Source organism: Lactuca sativa, chromosome 1, assembly GCF_002870075.4.
Source record: "Lactuca sativa cultivar Salinas chromosome 1, Lsat_Salinas_v11, whole genome shotgun sequence".
Classification (NCBI taxonomy): domain Eukaryota; kingdom Viridiplantae; phylum Streptophyta; class Magnoliopsida; order Asterales; family Asteraceae; genus Lactuca; species Lactuca sativa.
In genome coordinates this window covers 177,206,843-177,229,315 of record NC_056623.2, presented here as the reverse complement: position 1 = coordinate 177,229,315, position 22,473 = coordinate 177,206,843, and the positions used below count along the sequence as shown (strand labels likewise).

The following is a 22,473-nucleotide window of genomic DNA, read 5'->3' as shown; positions in this document are numbered from 1 at the left end:
TGCAATTTAGCAAAGCTTTGATGAGCATTCTTTAATTCTCGAGTTCCACAATAGAAGTAGTCTTCGCAATTTAGCAATGCATTGCTGAGCATTGTTTAATTCTTGAGTTCCACAATAAAAGTCCATTTTTGGACCTTAAACCCACCCAACCTCTTGTTTAAGCTTTGAAGCACTTAACCACTTAAGTTGTAATAGCTTTGAGCATCATTTAGTTACCCAATTGAGAGTTTACAACCATGAGTTTACTCCCCTGGGCCATAAACTCCAACACACATGGTCTTTGGACCATAAACTCCTGTATGAGGCTTTGCACTCCTTTGTTGCAACCTGATAGCCTCCTAGCACTAGACCAAAGTGTTTTCCTCGCAATAGGATGTTTTTACATGTTTAATTAGTGTTATAATCACTAATTGTTTGTATACATATGTGTTCATATGTTATTAGGATCATTGTGTGTCTCTAAGTCTTCACTTGACACCAAGCACTTGTCCGATACTTCCTTCCAATCTGTTCACTGCAGGTGAGTTCATACCCCTTGAATTAACCTTTTAAATGTTTCTACATGTTTTTAAATGCTTTATGGGGGGAATACAAGTTGAATCATGTTAGTTATTATATCAATCACATGTGATTAATAACTAACATGCAAATGGATTTACTATACGTTAACCGTTTTACCAAATGGATTTCTTCAAATGATTTTCATAAACGTTTTATATGTTTAAAACTCTTTATAATACACTGTATGTTTCATTTCAAACTCTTTTACAATGGTGTTTCAAACAAAGGTTTCTTTATATTTAACTGTTTTTGTCAAACAAATACTTTCAAACCGTTTTTATAAACTGACATCAAGTCGATCTTTTCTTAGGTATTAATCTTTATCAAAGGTTTTATAAAACTCCTTATATGCTTTTATATTATCAATTGCATGCCTGTATAGGTATAGTTATATAAATAATATTTAAAGCACTTAGGAAGGCTAACCCGCTCTATTTCCTTTTCCCCGTTGGGATGTGGTCTGGTGGGTATCGGGTAATCGTCCAAAGGTCATTTAACCATCAGTTATATATCATGTGTACATATAGAGACATAAAAGTTTTCCCCAGTAAGTTCAGAACCTTTGGGTAGCAAAGGCATACTTCAGGTTATACACGTACATGGTTAGTAATTTTGATAGGTATAGTTAGGAGATACCACTTACCATTCCAAGTATAGGGAATCACACAAGAGTCAGTTCATTCATGGGTCTATACTAATACATTACATGTTATATGGATACGCTTACATAAGTACATTTACATAGATACGCTTACATGAGTACGTTTACATATATACGCTTACATGTGTACGTTTACATATATACGCTTACATGAGTACGTTTACATATATATGCTTACATGAGTACGTTTACATAGATACGCTTACATGAATATGATTACATGCCTGCATATGTATAGTTATATAAGTAATGTTTAAAGGACTTAGGAAGGCTAACCCACTCTATTTTCTTTTCCCCGTTGGGATATGGTCTAGTGGGTATTAGGTATCCGTCTGAAGGTCGTTTTGATATTTAGTTATATATAATGTGTACATATATGGACATAATAGTTCCTTTCAGTCAGTTCAGTACCTTTGGGTAGCAAAGGTATACGTTCATAAACACAAAAAACTTTTTCGCTTTCTCTCTCTTCTTTCTCTCTCTTCCCCTGATTCTCTCTAATGGTGGTGCGGTCTAGTTTTTGGTTCATCGGTGCTGCTTTTTCGACAAATTTATGTTATTCGGTGAAGCAATTTCTCTTCTGTTTCCGTTGACCTAATGGGTGCGTCATCCAAAGCGGATCGATTGAAGGAAGTGAAAGTAAAGCTTCCGGATAAAAGTGCTGTTGTTCGGTATGTTAGGACTGAAGTGGATGTGAAAGATCTGGTTCCTCCTGGGGTAATTGAGCAATATTCAGCTACGATTTATAGAGCTCATCGTAAACCAAGTGCTTCTGGAGCTGTTGCTTCGGGGATTGGAAAAGCTGAATGGAAAATGGAGGGGAAAGCTTATAGAGTGCAGAATCGAGCTCGGAAACTTGTGGATGGGATTTCTCTAATGGATGCTAAGGAATTCAATACTGAAGAAGCTACTGAGGAGGAAACAGAAGATGATTCGGTGTCTGGGTCAGCTTGGGAATCGGATGCTAGTATTTCAATTACTGGAAATGATGGTAATCTGAAGGAGCTGAAGGTCGATGGTACTGGAGAATTAAAGAATATAGGAGTTAAAGTTGTTTATATTCCTACAGGTAACACTGCTAACTTGTTGAAAAATTGGGATGGTTCTAAGGTGAATGATGAATTATTGAGTCCTAGTTCAGAATTGAAGAATGTTACTAGTGAAATGATTAGGGCAAATCCTAACATTGCTGTAATTGATGTCAATAAACCTGTATGCCCTGATTTGGTTGATGGTGAAGCTAAGAAGTTTAGATCTATTGGTGATAAGAATGTTATGAATAATGAAGAATTTATTTCGGGAGTTGGGTTTCAATTTCTTAATAAGTTGAAGGAGGAAACTCCTAAGAAGAAGGAATTAGATAGTAATTTGAATCAGGAAATGGAAGTCGATATGTCAAATGTGATGAAACAAGTTAATGAGGAAGGTGATGAGTCTGAAACTGATGGTTCTTCTGAAGTGGATGGGGAAGATGATTCTAGGGAGGATGATTCTAGTGAAGATGAGGAAATTGTGATGGAAGAGGAGGTCAATACTATGATAAGCAAAGAGCCTAGTTCGAAGTTGGAGTCTGGTACTGTTATTAACAATATCAATTTGCTTCCGTCTATCTTGGGTGATGCTAATAGTTATAAGAAGGTGGTTGGTGAGAATCAAGGGAAAATGTTGAACTCTTATGCAGGTGTGTTAAAAGGGAATAGGCATAAGGGTAAGATTGATGTCAAGTTTATTCCAGGGGAAAAAGGCAAAGAAGAAGGTCCAGTTATTATCCTGATTGAGAAGTTAAAGAAGACGAGTATTCCTTATTCTAATACTTTATATGGGTATATGATTGATAAGAAATTGGCGTTTCCTGTAATTCAAAAAGAGGTTAGAAGGCTATGGAGGAATGTGGGTCTTGAAGAGATATTCATGAACGGTAAAGGGTTTTTCTTTTTCAAATTTAGTGATGAACAGGGGATGTTATCTATACTGGAAGGAAGTCCTTGGCTGATGTTCAATAATATGCCATTATTTCTTCAAAGGTGGAGACCAGGTTTGACTTTAACTAAGAACAGTCATGATAAAATTCCGGTGTGGATCAAAATTTTTGACTTACCTTTAGAAGTATGGAGTGGAGAGAATTTGTGTATTATAGCGAGTAAGTTGGGGATACCTCTGGCATTTGATTCTTTTACTGAGGAGATGTGTTTGGAACACAAGGGTAGAAACGCTTATGCCCAAATTCTTGTTGAAATGGCGGCTGATAAGGAGTGGATGAGGAAAATTGAGGTTGCTACTTCGGATTTTGTGTCTAATTCTGTTGTGGTCCAGAGTTTTGATGTGGAGTATGCTTGGATTCCTTCTAGATGTAATCACTGCAAGGTGTATGGTCATATGGATAAAGTTTGTTTGGTAGCTATGAATGAAGAAAAAGTGGTGAAGAATGGGGATAATGGGAACAATAAGAGTAATAAAGGGGAGGAAGTGGTAAATGATGATGGATTTACAGAGGTTGTTTATAAGAAGATTACAGGAAATAAAGATGGTGAAGGTACTAGTAAATCTAAGGATGATCATGCTCAATTGTATAATCATAGAGATAGTGGGAAGAATGGTAATTTCAATAGGGGAAATAATTTCAGAGGTAATAATGGGAATAGAAGTGGTAATGGTAGGGGAAAAATGGGAATTGGAATAATAAAGGAGTGGGGCATTGGAATTTGGAGAAGAACAAAAGATATGAGAAGTTTGTTTCTGGGCAGTATAATATTGATCAGAGGAATAAAGGAAATAATAAGCAGGGGAAATAAAGAAGAATGTTAGTGAAAAAGGGGAGACTGGGAATAATTCTGGGAAATTGAATTTTCAAAAAGATGAAAGCAGCAATAAGAATAGTTTTGAAGTCTTGGGTTTGATTGATGAGGAAGTTATAGTTGGAATGGAGGAGGATGCTAAAAGGGATAAAATTGGTACTCAATTAAATGAAAAGAATATTAGCAATCTGAGTTATGATTTGATTCAGTCTATGGGCATTGGATGAGATGATTTAGAGATGATTAATGTTGAAAAGAAGATCGATTGCAAAAGAAAGGATGATATCAACAGTAAAAGTGATTCTTCTCAGGCATTTGAGGTGGTAAATGCCAAAAATTCAATTGTTTTCCAATGATGTCGATTGGTGTTTGGAATGTTAGGGGGTAAATAAAGTTGTTAGGCAAAAGGAGGTTATTGATGTTATAAGGGATAATAACCTGGGAATGTGTGTTGTGGTTGAATCCCATGTCAAGGTTTTAAATTTGAAGAATGTTTGTAGTAAAACCTTTGGTAATTGGGATTGGGTCTCTAATAATAGGTACTGTGAAGTTGGTACCAGAATAATTGTAGGATGGGATCCTAAACTTTTTGAAGTTTTGGTTATTGCCCAATCTAGACAAGTAATTCATTGCTATATTAGAGTGTGTGGGTCTAATTATAGCATGTATATCGCCTTTATATATGCTGCTTCTAGATATATTGAGAGAAGGGTTTTATGGGATGATTTAAAAAAGCATAGCTTAGTTGTGAAGAAGGAAGCTTGGTGTATTCTTGGTGACTTTAATGTTGCCATGAAGAATTCTGATTACTCTGAAGGTTGTTCCAAAATTTGTAATGAAGTTGATGAATTTATTGAGTGCATCAACTTTATAGAAGTTGAGGATCTGAACAGTACTAGATTTCACTTCACTTGGAATAAGTCTCCTACTAGGAATAAAGGTTTGTTGAAGAAACTGGAGAGGGTGATGGTGAATTTGAAATTCTTATCTGATCAACCCCTTGCTCATGTTGTGTTTAAACCATATCGTACCTTTGATCATTGCCCTGCTATTCTAAACACTCCTAACTGTAAAATGAGATGGAAACCTTCTTTTAGGTTTGTTAATTTCATTACAAATAAGGAAGAGTTTTTACCCCTGGTTAAAGATATATGGATCTCTAATATTGATGCTTTTTTATGTTCAAGGTATTTCAAAAGCTGAAGTTATTAAAAAAGCACTGTAGGGACCTGTGTAATAAATACAGAGGTTCAGGGAAGAAAATTAAGGAGTTAAGGAAGGACTTGGGGAATAAACAGATGGAAATTGATCTGAACCCTCTTAATGATAATTATAGGAAGGAGCATGCTAATATTCTTTATGAATATAATGTTGCTTGTAATGATGAAGAAAAGCTTCTTTCGCAGAGGGCCAAGATCAAGTGGTTATCGGATGGGGATAATAATACCAAGTTTTTTCACAGCTGTTTGAAAAGTAGAAATAATAGGAATCGAATTTTGATGATTCTGGATGAGGATGGAAGATGGATAAGGGGAAATGCTATGAAGGAGAAATTTGTTAATCATTTTAACAATTTCTTGGGCTGTGAAGATATTACTGATTTATCTCTTCTTAATGATGATTTCTTTCAGAAAAAATTAGATAAAAGAGTGGCCTTAAGTATGATTCGGGTGGTCACAGATGAAGAAGTTATGGCTGCCATGTTTGATATTGATGACAATCATGCCCCTGGTCCTGATGGATTCTCTTCTAAGTTTTTTAAAAAGTTCTTGGAACATTGTGGGGCCTGAGATTTGTAAAGTTGTTAGAGAGTTCTTTTGGACTGGGAAACTGTTGAAGGGTATAAATGCCACGAGAATTGTTTTAGTCCCTAAAGTGGAATGCCCAAGGAAAGTCATTGATTTTCGTCCCATTGCTTGTTGTATTACTTTGTATATGTGTATTAGTAAGATAATTGTTAATCAAATCAGGAATAGCTTGGGTGATGTTGTTAGTCATAACCAATCTGCTTTTATCCCAGGAAGATCAATTTTAGACAACATATTGCTTGCTCAAGAGCTGATGGTGGGGTATAAAAGTAAAAGTGGTGTGCCTAAGTGTACTTTAAAAGTTGATATTCAAAAGGCTTATGACACTGTGGATTGGAAATTCTTAAATAGAATTCTTTTGGGGTTTGGTTTTCACCCTATTATGGTCAATTAGATAATGGCTTGCACTTCATCTCCTTTGTTTATGTTGAACTTTAATGGTGAAGATCATGGATTTTTTGAAGGCAAAAGAGGACTTAGGCAGGGAGATCCTCTTTCTCCTTACCTGTTTACTATGGTTATGGAAGTTTTCAATTTAATTCTTTTGAAGAAAATTGAAGAAAGACAAAATTTCAAATACCACTGTAAGTGTGAATCTCAAAAAATTACTCATTTATGTTTCGCTGATGATTTGTTAGTTTTTTCTTATGGAAATGGGAATTCTGCTAGAGTGATTAAATGTGCTCTTGAAGAATTCAAATCTGTGTCTGGGCTGAAAGCTAGTATGGAAAAAGTTCAAATCTTTTTTAGTTGTGTCAAGCCTAATATGAGAAGGATTATTTTGGGTATTTTACCTTTTGACATTAGTAAAATTCCTTTTAAATACCTCAGAATTCCTATGTGTATTAATATGTTGTTTAAAAGTGAATGTAAAGTGCTTGTTGATAAGATAAAGGTGAAAGTGCTTAACTGGAAAAATAAGATGCTATCCTTTGCTGGGAGATTACAACTCATCAATTTAGTATTGACTTCAATTCATGTGTACTGGGCTTCTATTTTCAAAATTCCTATTGCTACTATTAAAGAGATAGAGAAGATCTGTAGAAGTTTTTTGTGGGCAAATGTGAGTTAGTTAGAGGTAAAGCCAAAGTCAAATGGAGTGATGTTTGTAAACCAAAGATCAATAGGGGACATGGAATTAAAAATTTAAGGATCTGGAATGATGCTTTGTTAGCTAAACATGTATGGAATGTGGTCAATAATAAGAATTCTCTTTGGGTTCAATGGGTGAAAGAGAATTATATTGGTGACAGGAATTTTTGGGATATTTGGCAAAGGAGAAGCATGAATTGGACTTGGAAAAGGTTTTTGGAGGAAAGGAAAATTATTTGACCCCATGTTGTGTCCTGTACTGGAAATGGAAGGAACACTTCTCTTTGGCATGACTGGTGGCATCCATTTGGTATTTTAAGCACTATTATACCTAGAAGGGATTGAGCTAGAGAAGGTTTTAATGACAAATCCTTGGTCAGTGATGTTATGATTAATGATTCTTATAATTGGCCATTTGATTGGGTTAATAAATTTCCTGGATTGATGGATGCTCCTATGTTCTGCAATATGTGTGACAACTCGAAATTTCTATTCGGTCAAACCCTAAAAGTCAACCACTTCATATTATAAGTCAAGTTCACTTATACTTGTTTTAGGGAAAAATAAGTTAGTTTGATTATTTTAATATTATTTTTTAAACGAACGGGTGAAAGAAAGTGTCGTCTCGGGTTTTGATTTTTAGAAACCGCAAACACTCTGCGTCTTAGAAACACCCGACCAAACTTTTATGTTTTGGGTTGAGAAATGTCACACCCCGAAAACCGAAGGCGGAAACATTTCCGGGGTTGACTCCACGTTGAGTATCAAATCCAATGCACATAGTAAGTAAAGTAAAACAACCATTACATTACATAAAGAAAAGTTTTACAATTGTTTCAAAAGTAAGTTATACAGTTGTGATACATAGTATATATATAAACAAAATGAAACAAGACTTCTGCGCACTCCATCTTTGGACAAAAGGATCTTCGGGTACCTGTTCTAACGTTGACCTGAGAACACAAGTAGTTTGAAAATCAGCATAACGCTGGTGAGTTCATAAGCGGTTTTTGTTTTGTGAAAATGTTCGAGTTTCCTTTCTATTTCTGAAATTGTTACACACACCAAGAAAATCCCATATTTTCTTAAAAAGGTTGGTTATTGTTTCACAATATGTAAAGTAAAGTGAAGTTGTACACTGAAAACACGTTTACTCTTGTGAAAATGTACAGTTAAGTTATCTGGTTTGTTATACTGTTCTGGTTATGTACCAATGTATTCCCAGGAAAGTCCCATACTTTCCTGAATGTTGGTTTCCAATGTAAAAGATGTATTCTGAAGCCTGGTTATCTTATGAAATGTGTTAAGTTATTCATTATTACTATTAACTAAATTTCTGTTATCCTAATTGCGAGTTCCATAACCATACAATAGACTAAATGTGGTAATAAGTAGTCCACATCACCTTATGACTTTCGTCACCCTTGAACCATTTCGGTTCGGCTGTAGCTAGCAGCTAGGTGTGGGGTAGTCAGCCCCGTATAGATCTATACACTCAAGTCACGCTCCCTAATCCAAGAGATTCTGATTACGGGTGCAGTCCTCCACTCGCGTATCTCTGTGGAGTGTTCGCCGAGGACGTGTCTCCAATCATACAGGACTAACAAATTTACTAGTAATAATATGATAATCCTCCACTTGCGTATCTCTGTGGAGTGTTACCGAGGACAAACAGTGTACAAATTTTATGTTCAAATGTTCTAATGTCATGCTTTTAACTGATAAAATGTGAAAACCATTTGTGAAATATATAAAACGTAACAGTTTATAAACCTATTTCACAAATAATATGTTTACGTTATCTGCATGTTCAAATGGTTATCAGTTGTATCAATCAATGTTAAAAGCATATAAAATGTGAAATACACACACAAAAACAAGTTTTGAGCACAAGTAATCCCTTGTACTTTGCTTGTGTTCCCCCCTGAAAACAGTGAAAAAGGGTAGGGGTATGAACTCACCAGACGAGGAAATGCGACGGTTTCGGACACTAAACGTTGGTTTGGGGCTTGATTACTCGTGATGTTCCTATGTAAAATGAAATAATGTCCAAATATATCTAATTAGATTTACAATTACTAATTAGATGGAACATTACACTCCAATGAGCTAAAACACCTCAAAACGAGTGTTTGGAGTGACCCGGGTGACATCTACGGACGTGTATTGATGTGAGGGACTTGGGATTTGAGTTTACTCCCCAAGAGTAAACTCCCTAATGAGTTTTCAGCCATAAAACCCATACATACATGATTTCACGGCCGTGAACTCATGTTTGGGTGATTTTGAGTGCTAAATGGCTTAAATGGATATGGTGACTGCTAGAATGGATTTTTCAAATGCCTTGGAATGGATTGTATGAGCATATACATGAATTATGGGAGTTCACGGCTGTAAACTTGGAGTTTACGGCCGTAAACTCTCCCATGCTCAAACTATATTTAATTTGTGGTACTTAGAACAATCACATGTGATTCTAGTTAATTTTCCAAGGCTTGGTATGACTTTAGGGCATCAAATGACATCAAATTAGGAGTTTACGGCCCTGGAGTATGTGCTATGGCCGTAAACTCTCATATGTATAGTTTTGTTATGTTTAAGGTCTCAAAACTATTTTTAGATGGTTCTAGGATTTACCACAAGGCTATTGGTTAAGTTACAAGGCATTCTAACATGTAAAAGTGAGTTTACTCCCCATGTTTGAGGGGTTTACGGCCCAAGAACATACCTTGGCCGTAAACTCATGTTAATCCCTCAAAATCCAAGTTTAAGGTGTTCCAAGTCCGGGTTTGTAAGCCTCAAGGTCGTATCTAAGTCCCAACAATGATTTGGAAGGGTTAAATTGCTCAAAAACCCCAATATTATGTGTTTACGGCCCAAGCATGCTCCTTGGCCGTAAACACATGTTCCAGGTCCTAAATCATAATTTAAACACGGATTTGAAGGCTTAAGAGGTTGAATAACAAGCTATGAAGGTTACCTCTATGATTTGGAGCCTTAAATCTTTGATTTTGGACCTTAATCTATGATGAGGAGAGAGGTTAAAGAGAGAGTAGTGAGAGAGAGCCAAAATCTTCAAATGGAAGCTTAGAACACTTTAAATAGTGTTCGGGAATTGGACACGGCGGAATTTTACCCGATACCGGCGTTAGACGGGGCTTTTGGTCGCACCCGGCCAAGTTGCCGTAACCCGATATGGTTGATTCTAGAAATGTTCCGATCACTAAAATGGGGTGTTAGAATGATTTTTAAATGCATTAAGGCACCCATTAAGTCATTTTAGATCAATACCTTTTAGTGACTTAATTAAATAAGGAAATCGGAATCGGATTTTGGAAACGACGATTGGTTGATTGAAATGTATTACGAAAAGGGTTACAAGTAATGATACGAAATTTCGGGTTGTTACAAGAAATCACCCAAAACTGTGAACTCATACCTATGTATGAGTTTACTCCCCAAAAAGTTAGTCATTTGTGTTTACTCCCCAATAGTCAAAAGAATAAACTCCAAAATATCCTCTCAAGTATAATCCAAGTTTTTATTCTAGATCTTCAAACTAGTAAGTGTTCTAACCCTTTCAAGTTAGTATATCACTTAATCTAGTGGTTGTACATCCTTTAATCAATTCATTTATGTGTTTTCACTAGTTTTTCCAAAACACCAAGAACACACACTAGTGTTCTTGGACTTAAAGTTCATTTCAAGCTTCCACAATGTAAGTACTTCTATACTAGAGTTATTTTAAGCTAACTATACATGTTTATACCAAGGAAATGTCCCAAGAACACCACGAACAAGGTGTTCACGGTTTCACGAGGCTCCCAAAACCGTAAACACCAAAAATGGTGCCTTAGGGTGCTTTAGGGTGTCTAGATGGTTCACAATGCCTTAGGGACTTGTCTAGATCCATCCTTGATGAGTGTATCACACAAAAAGCACCAAAATCATATATTTTTATGTGTTTACGGTTTGGGGATCTCCCAAAACCGTAAACACCTCAAAAGTGGTGTAAATGTCCCATAAATGGCCCATGGTTGTTCCTTATGCCTAGAATCTAACCTAGACTAGTGCCATGTTTGAGCTAAGGACTTGAAAACCGCCAAATACCAAATGTCACACCCCAAAACCACGAACAGCGGAAACGTTCAGGGGTGGAGGACGTCATGTACAGTATCACAACAGTGTAAAGTAGTAAACAAGCAACAACATTATCCATTGCATTATAAGTAAAGTTTTAATACATGTGTGTTCTTTCAATATAATAAGACACCAAAAATATACAATCAAAATAAAAGACGAGACTTGTCTGCTCCGTCTTCTCAAAACCTGGCCACCGTACCTGCTTACTGATGACCTGAGAATAAAAGTTATTTTGAAAGAGAGTATCAGCTTTAAAGCTGGTGAATTCATAAGTATTTAAGTGTCATTGTCTTGCTTACTAAAAGCTGTTTTAAAAGTCATGTAAACCTTTAAATGAAAATGTTGATGTAAGTATGAAAAGCCCTTGAAAATCCCTTATTTTCTATTAGTTTGAGATGTAGTCTTCTTCCAAGACCCGAATGTTTTGTTATGACAATGTAGTCTTCTACCAAGACCCGAATGTTTTGTTATGACAATGTAGTCTTCTACCAAGACCCGAATGTTTTGTTATGACAATGTAGTCTTCTACCAAGACTCGAATGTTTTGTTATGACAATGTAGTTATCTACCAAGACCCGAATGTTTTGTTATGATAATGTAGTCTTCTACCAAGACCTGAATGTTTTGTTATGACAATGTAGTCTTCTACCAAGACCCGAATGTTTTGTTATGATAATGTAGTCTTCTACCAAGACCCAAATGTTTTGTAAGTAAAATAATAGTTTTTCCTTCTTTTTGACTACTACTAACAGTAATTAGTCTAAACTCATCGTTTATGTGAATATATCACAAAATGAAGTAAATAGGAAAAATATAACCATGTAAGTGTTAGCCCTGGATACCAAGACTAACACGCCATCGCAATAAGCAATATGAATAACCTAATGAACCTCCGAAGATGGTCCAATTGTCCTATGTAGCAACAGCAGGTTGGAGGAAGGGTTAGTCCCGTAGCCGACTCCTAATACAAGTAGTAACCTAATGATCATCCGAAGATTTTCATCTCATCCTCTGTTGCAACAGCAGGATGGAGGAATGTTAGTTCCGATATCAATCTATCTATTATAAGAGATAACCTTAGACATCCATAGATGTTCATCACCCAATGTTGCTAACAGCTGGGTTCCGGAATGGTTAGTCCCGTCTAGACATCCCATCGAATAGGGATAGGCAGGAAAATTTACACAGAAGGTACGAATAAATCTTCCTAATATAAGTGATAACCTTAGACCTCCGTAGATGGTCATCTACCACAGGTGTTAATCAGATGGCATTCGGAATGGTTAGTCCCGCCGAGATATCCCATTGAACCGGGATAAGAATGATAATTTATACAGAAAATACTAATAAATCATCCTCAAAAGTTGAGATACAAGTATCCAGGTAAGTGAATACATGATAATATATCTATGTAACAGTACTCATGTATGGTATTCATATAAGCGTATTCAGATAAATGTAGTTATGTAAACGTACTCATGTATCATGTAATCTTAGGTAAATGTACTCATGTATCATGTAATCCTAGATAAATGTAATCATGTATCATGTAATGTACTGGTATAGACTCATGAATGAAATGACTCTTGTATGATTCCTTGTAATAGGAAAGATTGTTTTGTATCTTCTAACTATCCCTATGATAATTAACTGAAAGGCAATTGTTTGTTCAAGAAGGTAGACGTAATGGTTTTGCAAGATATCTAAGAGCTTTAAATAATATAAAAGTGACTTGATGTCATTTTGATAAACATTTCAAAAGTAATACATTTGATAACAAAGTATTTAAAGATAGAAAACCATTTCATGCATCACATTTTGTAGTATGTGAAATCTGTTGAACGAAAACACAGTTATAGAATACATATAGATGATTTAATAACATGTTGTTTTGTACTTGTATTCCCCCCCCCCCCCCCATTAAAGCATTTAAAATCATTTAAACATTGATTATGGGTTTGAACTCACCTGTAGATGGTGATTTGGATGAACTGGACGGTGTAGGATTGTTAGGTGTCAAGTGAGGACTTGTACACACACTACGATCCTAATGAACATATAATCACACATATATGCACTCAATTAGTCTTAAGTTTCTAATTGATAATGTTAAGACATCCTAGAACATAATAAACACTTTATATAAGTGTTTTAAGCCCTAAGGATTGCATCTAAGCTATTGTGGGACAAGGTACTTGGGTTTAGGGTTCCAAAGGACCCCATATATGAGTTTACTCTCCATATAGCATCACACATGGAGTTTATGGTTGTAAACTCTTGATTTTACGGCCGTAAACTCCCAACCTTGGTGGTATTTTGTGTTTTGAAGTTCTAAATGATTCCTAGAATTATTCCAACTTGGTGGTTAAATCCTTGGAAGGGTTTAAGGCCTAGAAACACTCCTTAGAGGAGTTTACGGCCCCAAGGCCATTTCCTTTGGAGTTTACGGTCGTAAACTCCCTTGGAATGGTGTTTTTGTTGCTTTCAAGTCTCTTGCATATGTATGATAGGTTCTAGACTTTTACCTAAAGCATATGAAGGCATTAGGTACACTTTGGTGCCCTTCATTCATGTTTACGGCACAAGAACCATGTCATGGCCGTAAACTCACTTTGGAAGGTGATTTTGATGTGTTTTGGTCCTTGATTTAAGTGGGAACAATTCCTAGTAAATGTCCAAGGCTTTAGATGCCTTAAAAGCACCCTTTGATCCAAGTTATTGGAGTTCACGGTCCAAGATCATCTTGGGCCGTGAACACCCATGTGTTTGTGTTTCTTGGTTGTTTTCTTGTCCCAATACACTTCTATATGTGTCCAAGGTAGTAGCATATCACAAGGGAAGGTCTAGGCTTTGTTTCGGGAGTTTACCGCCCAAGAACACCTTGGGGAGTAAACTCCTAAATCTAGTGATTTAGCCATCTAAATCATGTTATAAACACATATTAAGCTTTCTAACACTACTAGAAAGAGGTGCTCATGATTTGGGATAAAAACCCGAAGATCCGTGAGAGAGAAAATGGTTTTTCTCTAGTTGGAAATGCGAATAATGAATGAATTTGGTTCAGAATTCTATTTATAGTCCTGAGATATTTTTGGTAGAAAATATTTTTATTCCAGAAATGATTTCTAATATAGCAGAGTGTTGGGATAACAGTGTTGCACTAAACCCTAGTGCATCCACTCTCCTGATATCTCCTGAAGTGTATACCCTAAATTACTCAAACTTACACGAAAAAGTCTGAAAATTAACTGTGACTTCTATAACTTCTATTGAAGTGATATAGTTTGTACAGAATGGAAATTTCGGATTGTCATATCATCCCCCCGTTAGAAGGAATTTCGTCCCGAAATTAGAATTTAAGCAATTAAGAAGTTACAAATAACTAAGCAAAAAGGTGAGGGTATTTAAGTTTCATCTGATCCTCTCGTTCCCAAGTGAATTCAGGTCCACGCTTTGCGTTCCAGCGCACCTTCACTATCGGGATACGACTCTGCTTTGTTTGCTTGACCTCTCGGTCCATGATCTCTACTGGTTCCTCCACGAAGTTGAGGCTCTCGTTGATCTCGATCTCGTCGAGTGGAATAACAAGAGTCTCGTTGGACAGACACTTGGTCAAGTTCGAGACGTGGAAGGTAGGATGTACGTTACTGAGTTCGTGCAGTAGATTGAGTTTGTAAGCTACAGGGCCGATTCTCGCGAGAATCTCGAAAGGCCCTATGTATCTTGGATTGAGTTTCCCACGCTTTCCAAAGCGTATCAAGCCCTTCCAGGGTGAGACCTTCAGTAGGACTCGGTTGCCCACCTGGAATTCCAATGGTTTCCTTCGCTTGTCAGCGTAGCTTTTCTGTCGGTCTCTAGAGGCTTTCAATCGTTTACGAATTTGAACGATCTTCTCTGTCGTTTCCCGAATGATCTCCAGACCCGTGAGAGTGCTCTCGGGAACTCGTCCCTTAGCTAACTGGGTATTGTCACACCCCGCTAAAGCGGAAACGCAAGATATGACAACGATAAGGGTTTCATTGCAAAAGATAAAGATACATCACCATAGCAGTATTTAAAAGTTTACAACCCATAGTTTAAAAAGAAACAAAGTACAAGTTTTTCCAAAACAACATTTTTCAAAATATAGCTTCATAATAGCTTCAACACGATGCAGCATGCTCTATGATGATGAATCTTTACATCTACTTACTAATTATTTCCTGAAAAGCATGTAAAACGAGCGTCAACTATGAAAATAGTTGGTGAGTTCACAAGTTTATAAAATCCAGCTTGAAATAAGGCTTTTTGTAAATACAAGTACATTGCTTTAATGATAAACAGAGTTGATTGCTATCCATCATAAGGGTCATCCATGAATTTGTTCCGGATTTATTGACCTCTGGAAGTATTTTATGTGATTTATGCCCTTGGTTTCTAGGAATAATTTTAATAAATCAAAGAAATAATAAAAGCTTTTGGTATTTTACAGATTATCACATGCATGTGAGGGCTTTCAAAAGGAAAAATGTTAAAAATTTATTCAGAAGGGAAATAGGGGTATTGAACCCAAACAAGTTAAGAAATGTTGCATGCAATGGTGCATGAGATATAAATGTGACTGAAGTTCATGAATTTATGTAGCCCATTCAGTTGGGTTTTAAGTCACGAAATTTCAGACATCATTCACTGGATATGTTAAGTTTCTAAAGTATTTTTCCTCAGATTTATGGTTGGGTTTAAGGCCATTGATCATGCAAGGAAAAAATGGTGATCACAGAAAAAGAGCTGTTTGCGCAACTATTTTGTAAAAATTGCCAAAAATCGGATATTTAATATTTTACAGTGAGACCAGTTGGGTTTGAAAGTTAACTCATGGAACTATCCAATAAAAAAAGAATATGATGATTTGGTTAAGTAATGACCGAGTTATGGTCGTTCAAAGTTGAACAAAGTAATCTGGCAGATTGCATGTTTGCTTTGAGTGCATTCTTAGGACATTTTGACAAGAACATCATGCATGCCTTTGTTAAGGTCCGATTTCTAGCACATGCATGGAGTGAATGAGCATCCAAGATGTACAAGAAATGGTTTAAATGCTTTTGATCATGCAAGAACACAAAGAAATGGAGAAGAAGATGTAATACTTGTTTTTGAAGTCACATGATCATATGTGCATCATCTTCACTCCTTGCATGGGTTTGATCCCGGATTTTCACCATTTCAAACACATGCATTGTGTTATGGTGAGAATCTACAAACCACAAGGGAAAAATAAAGATTTCTAGCCATGGAAAGGCATAGAATCCGAAAAGTAGAGAAAACTATGAAGAAGAAGAAGTAAAAATCATGAAATTTATGGGAGAAGATGTTGTTGTTTACCTTGGTTTTGATCTTGAGGGAAGTAAGAACACTTCAAAGTCTTCAAAATCTCGAAATTTGGCAGAGGAATGAGAGAAATTTCGTGAGTTAGAGAGAGAGAAAGAGAGTTTGTATGTTAAGCTTTAAGATTTATAAATTTGGATTTTTGGCTCTTTAGGGTTTTTGGAATATTGTTTGATATTCACCATCATATTGAGGTATAATTAGAATATTTTAATTTATTTTTAGGGTTTTATACCCTTTTTCAATTATAACAAAGCTTGAAGTTTCATTCTAATTACAGCATTGGCATTTCCTATTGTAGTTAAGCAACTTACTAGAATCGTAAGTGTCAAGTATATTAGTCCTAGATCTTAGTTGGATCCTAGTTTATGCAAGATTTTGACCTAATTTATACTACTAGGCCATGGAATGTTGTGCATGAATGGTTTTTATAAAGATGCATGAGTCCGGGAATGACCTGAATTGACAGTTGTCACAGTATCCCCCACTTAAAAAGAATTTCATCCCGAAATTCATTCTATGTCATCGCTTGTCATCGCATGGGAAAAGTTGTGGATACTTTTCCTTCATGAAGTCCTCAAGCTCCCAGGTGTACTCCGGCCCGCGTTTTGAGTTCCATCGAACTTTCACAATCGGGATCTTACTCCGCTTAAGTTGTTTTACCTCCCTGTCAAGGATTTCTATCGGTTCCTCAACGAAGTTCAGCTTATCATTGATCTTAATTTCCTCCAGGGGTACTGTCAATGCTTCGTCGGCTAGACATTTCTTAAGGTTGGAGACGTGGAATGTGTCGTATTTCTGTCGGGGTTTTGGGGGCTTCCCATTTCTTGATTGCCTCGATCTTAGCTGGATCTACATGAATTTCTCTTTCGCCGATCACATGACCAAGAAAATGTACTTCCCGAATCCAAAATTCACACTTAGTGAACTTGGCATACAATTTCTGCTCCTTCAACAGCTCCAACACTAGCTTCAGATGTCTATTGTGATCTTCTCTGGTTTGCGAGTAAACAAGTATGTCATCGATAAATACAATTACAAACTTGTCTAGGTATGGTCTACATGCCCTATTCATCAAATCAATGAAAACAGCGGGTGCGTTCGTTAATCCAAAAGGCATGACTAAGAACTCATAATGTCCATAACGGGTTCTAAATGTTGTTTTGTGAATGTCCCCTTCGTGGATTCTTAGTTGATGATACCCTGACCGAAGGTCGATTTTTGAGAAGTAGGAAGCGCCCTGCAACTGATCGAACAAATCATCTATTCGAGGAAGGGGATATCGATTCTTGATTGTCAACTTGTTCAGTTCTCTGTAATCAATGCACATTCGGAACAAACTATCTTTCTTTTTGATGAATAACACTAGGGCTCCCCTAGGTGAAGAACTTGGTCGAATAAACCCTTTGTCTAGAAGTTCTTGAAGTTGTCCGGATAGTTCTTTCATCTCGGATGGTGCAAGGCGATATGGTGCTTTTGCTACTGGTGCCGCTCCGGGAATTAAGTCTATCCGAAATTCGACCTGCCTGTGAGGGGGTAGACCGGGCAATTCCTCCGGAAATACTTCGGGATAGTTTTGAACCACCGAAATCTCCTTGAGTTGCTTAGCTTCAGGTTCTCTTTCTAGCACGTGGGCCATGAATGCAATACAATTCTTCTTCAGGTACTTGTGAATCTTCATGCTTGATACTGTGTTTAAACTTCTTCCTGGCTTCTCACCGTGTATGATAAGGGTTTCTCCATTAGGGAGAGGCACTCTAATGACTTTCTCGTAACAACCAATGTCCGCTCTATTTTAGGATAACCAATCCATTCCTACTATCACATCAAAACTACCTAGCTCTATAGGAATTAGGTCAATGCTAAATAGTTTATCAGCTAAATTCAGAGTACAACCAGGAATTATATCATTAGCCCTAATTTCATACCCATCAGCAAGTTCAATAGCATAAGCATTCCTTATCTTTTTCGATTTCAAGCCAATTAACGGTCTAAATGCTAAAGAAACAAAACTCCTATCAGCTCCTGCATCAAATATTACCGATGCAAAATGGTTGTTCAGGAGAAACGTACCTGTTATCACTTCAGGGTTCTGACGAGCTTCTTCTGCACCAATCACAAAGGCTACACCTCTTGGCCGTCCAACTTGATTTCCTTGGAAGTTTTGCTTGGCTTGGCCTTGTCCATTGTTACCAGGCCCTTTGTTTAGTTTGGGACATGCTCTACGGAGATGATCAGTACTCCCGCACTCGTAACATGCCCTTTTTCCCTCCTTATTCAACTTACAATACTTTGAGTAATGGCATGTTTGCTTACAGTTTTGGCACACTGGGCAAGCTCCCTTGTGATGAAAGTTACACTTATTGCACTTCGGAAGCGGTCCTGAGTACTGCTTTCTCTCCTGCACTTCCATGACTCCCTGTTCCTGAGTTTTCACTGGTTCTTGCTCCTGGGCTCTTACCATAAAGTTTCTTGAGACTTTCTGCTTCCTCCCTGACTTGCCTCCATACTTCTTCTCTCCCTGATTTGCTGGCTTCCTCTTACTACTAGAGCTTTCCTTTGTCGATGCTCCCATCCTTATCACATCATTGGTTAGTCGATTTGCTAGACTTACTGCACTTTGAATACTAGTTGGGTTTGCTGAGGTAACCATTCCCCGAATCTCTGGTTCCAGACCCCAGATGTAACGATCTATCCGCTTCTCCTCAGGAGTAACCATGTGAGGTACCAGTTTTGCTAGTTCATGAAATCGGACTGTGTACTTCTCTATTTGTGTTCCAACCATAGAATGGTTCCAGAATTCAGATTCAAGCTTCTGAAGCTCATCCTTGGGACAATACTCCTCTATCAACAGCTTCTTTAGGTCTTCCCAAGTTAGCTGATATGCCGCTGTACGGCCTCGGGTTTGCACTAGAGTATTCCACCAGGTTAATGCCCTATCTTGGAGTAGGCAAGATGCATACTCAACTTTGTTGCGCTCGAGGCATTTGCTAATGTGAAGGACTGACTCCATGCTGTCAGTCCATTTCAGCAACCCGACCGCACCTTCCTTTCCATGGAACTCCTTAGGTTTACAGGCCATAAAGGACTTGTAGTTGCATTCTCTTTCATTGTTTCCCCGGTTTCCTCCACTACTTCCTTGGTTAGCATTAAGTCCTGCAGTTACTTGAGTAACGATGTTTAGGATTGCTTCCAAGAGATGTTGTGCTACAACTTGAGCAACATCGGGTGTTTCGTTCTGTGGGCGCCCGCGATTAGGCCTGCCTGACATGGTTCTATGACACAGGAGAAGAAATACGTATAAATACATAAAATAATGTATAATATTTAGTTCACTACTATTTTGAAAACCGTAAGTGTTGTCAAACTAATGGTTTGCGTTAATACTATGCATATAGGTTTTAGAAAGGAAAGAAAAGAAAAATCTTTTTATTCGACCATTTACTAAGAAAATTCTAGGGTTTGACCTCATAGTAAAAGTTTTCAAACATAAAATAAAATTCTTCATTACCATTTGAAATAATCTTAAAACCAAACCAATACATCAATCCCAAAATAAAGTTTTAAATGTTTTTCCCTAAAAGACACCCAACATGGGTTTTCATTTCATGACAAAATAAAATAAAATACTGAAATCAGAACCAAATGCCAATCGCTATCCCAACAAGAAACATCAACACCACAATCAGTAATAGCCCAACAAGCACATAATATGCGGTCATCGCACGACATGCCACTCGTCTAGCAGCACTAGCAGTGTCAGCAGCCTCTATCGAATGCTGAAACAGGATTTCCATCCTTGTCAAGACTTCATCCAAAACTTCCTGATGCCCAGCTATCACAGCGAGACTGTGGCGTAGGCCCGCTGCCATCGACTGCAATCTCCGGGACTCCTCCGGGGTCATACCTGGCTGCCTGACAGGTATCCCTATGACTCGCTGTGGTGAGGGTGCTCTCGGTCCTGCAACGCTGGGTCCTACCCCACTAGGTCCTGCCGTGCCAAGTCCTGCTGTGCTGGTGGCTATCCTTCCTGGAATGGGAACACTCTTCCTCGCCGTCCTCCGAATACGAAGTCCATAAAGTGGCGGCTGTGGCAACACCGATGCAGGTGATGCCTCGCGTCGTTGACTCGGGGCGTTGTCATTGCCGATCTCCACCGAGTTTCCTGTACCTTCCGTGTCCTCCGATGGGTCTTCTTCTACCGAGGCGGGAGGATTACGTCGAGGGATAATAGTGACGTAGCCGGACTCGTCGGCTGAGGCGGTAGCGCGGGAAGATGACGATGTTGACATAGTGGACTGAGACATAGTTTTAATGAGATATGAAATAAATGAAAATGCATGCCTATAATATGCAATGCTTACACACACCAAAATTGACCTTTTGAATTTTTGAAATAAAGTTTTCTCAAAAATTTTTGTTGAACATATTCCCATTATAATTAGCTCAGGCTTTGTATAAACCTTTCCTTAATTAAACATAGGTGATCAAGCTATGTTTAATCGAGGTCCAATGATACAACTCCCGACCTAATTATACTAGTAATATGTTTGATGTAAAAAGAATATCTTTGTAAGTTTTAGTTATAGGTTGTGTTTTCTTAAAGAAAAACCGATGTTCTCTCTAACTTTAGCTCTGATACCACTTCTGTCACACCCCGCTAAAGCGGAAACGCAAGATATGACAGCGATAACGGTTTCATTGCAAAAGATAAAGATACATCACCATAGCAGTATTTAAAAGTTTACAACCCATAGTTTAAAAAGAAACAAAGTACAAGTTTTTCCAAAACAACATTTTTCAAAATATAGCTTCATAATAGCTTCAACACGATGCAGCATGCTCTATGATGATGAATCTTTACATCCACTTACTAATTATTTCCTGAAAAAGCATGTAAAACGAGCGTCAACTATGAAAATAGTTGGTGAGTTCACAAGTTTATAAAATCGAGCTTGAAATAAGGCTTTTCGTAAATACAAGTACATTGCTTTAATGATAAACAGAGTTGATTGCTATTAATGAATACAAGTTTATTGCTATAACGAGAAACGAGTTTGTATGTGTATGAGCAAACAATGAGTCTCAACCAAACCTATGACTGAAGCCCTATCGAGATCTATGCTTATCGTTCCATAGATGAATATGGTATCATGCACTCCAGCGATTCGGGCGAGTGAGGAGTTGTCAATTCCTAATAGCGCTATCCATAATGACCATTGGCTCAAAGAGTTAATGGTTAGAGATAAGGTAAGGGCCTTAGTACGATAAGTTCTCATGTTCTGTGTTGCATAGACATACATAAAGAAACATAGCAATACAATAGCAATCGTGTTTGATACAAATCAATTTAAATACAGCATACAAATAATAGTTTTTCTGGACATGCTTTTCCACCCCAAAACATAAAAACTAAAAATAGGGGAGTGTGTGAATACTCACAATGTTTTGTGTAGGTACAAGTAGTACTTTGGAATGCACCAACGTCTTACTACCGGGATCCTACGACATCAAACACACACTAGTGAGTTTCCATGTCGAAATCTAATACTAATATACTAAACTCTACATATAGCGAAATGCCAATTTATGTTTTAGTATTGGATTAATTGGTTACACTTTTTCTGAAATAATGAAATTCTACAAGTCGTGCGATTAATTACAACTTTGGGATATTGATTTTCCAAATTTTTAAGTCTTTATAACAACATAAATTCACGAAAAATAGCATTCAAAGGATAAAAATTCTCAAACTTTTTATTTAACTGTTATTACACAATAATAATCTGGGAAAAATATAAAAATGGATTTCCAGGCTGTTTAATTATATTTTATGATTTTTGAGCATTTATTCCAATAAAAATTGAAATAAATAGAAAAAAGTTTCCAAAATTACCCAAACTTTTTATTTAACTGTTATTATACATAAATAGGCTGGGAAAATATAAAAGATATTTTTCAGTGGGTATTTCTATTTTTCCTTGTTTTATTCCTTTAAATAATCATTAATTGAAGAAATAATATTAAACAGTTAAAATAAATTACCAAA

At 37.0% G+C, this 22,473-nt stretch overlaps 1 protein-coding gene across 1 annotated transcript; it reads left to right on the top strand.

Annotated features, from left to right (window-relative positions):
* The first annotated feature begins 4,256 nt into the window (after positions 1 to 4,256).
* On the top strand, positions 4,257 to 7,210 carry LOC128128143 (uncharacterized). The gene is made up of 8 exons (XM_052766985.1): positions 4,257 to 4,340; positions 4,399 to 5,157; positions 5,205 to 5,782; positions 5,988 to 6,193; positions 6,290 to 6,409; positions 6,464 to 6,610; positions 6,701 to 6,888; positions 7,079 to 7,210. The coding sequence occupies exons 1-8, from the start codon at positions 4,257 to 4,259 to the stop codon at positions 7,208 to 7,210; spliced, it is 2,214 nt and encodes a 737-aa protein (XP_052622945.1).
* Positions 7,211 to 22,473: the final 15,263 nt, after the last annotated feature.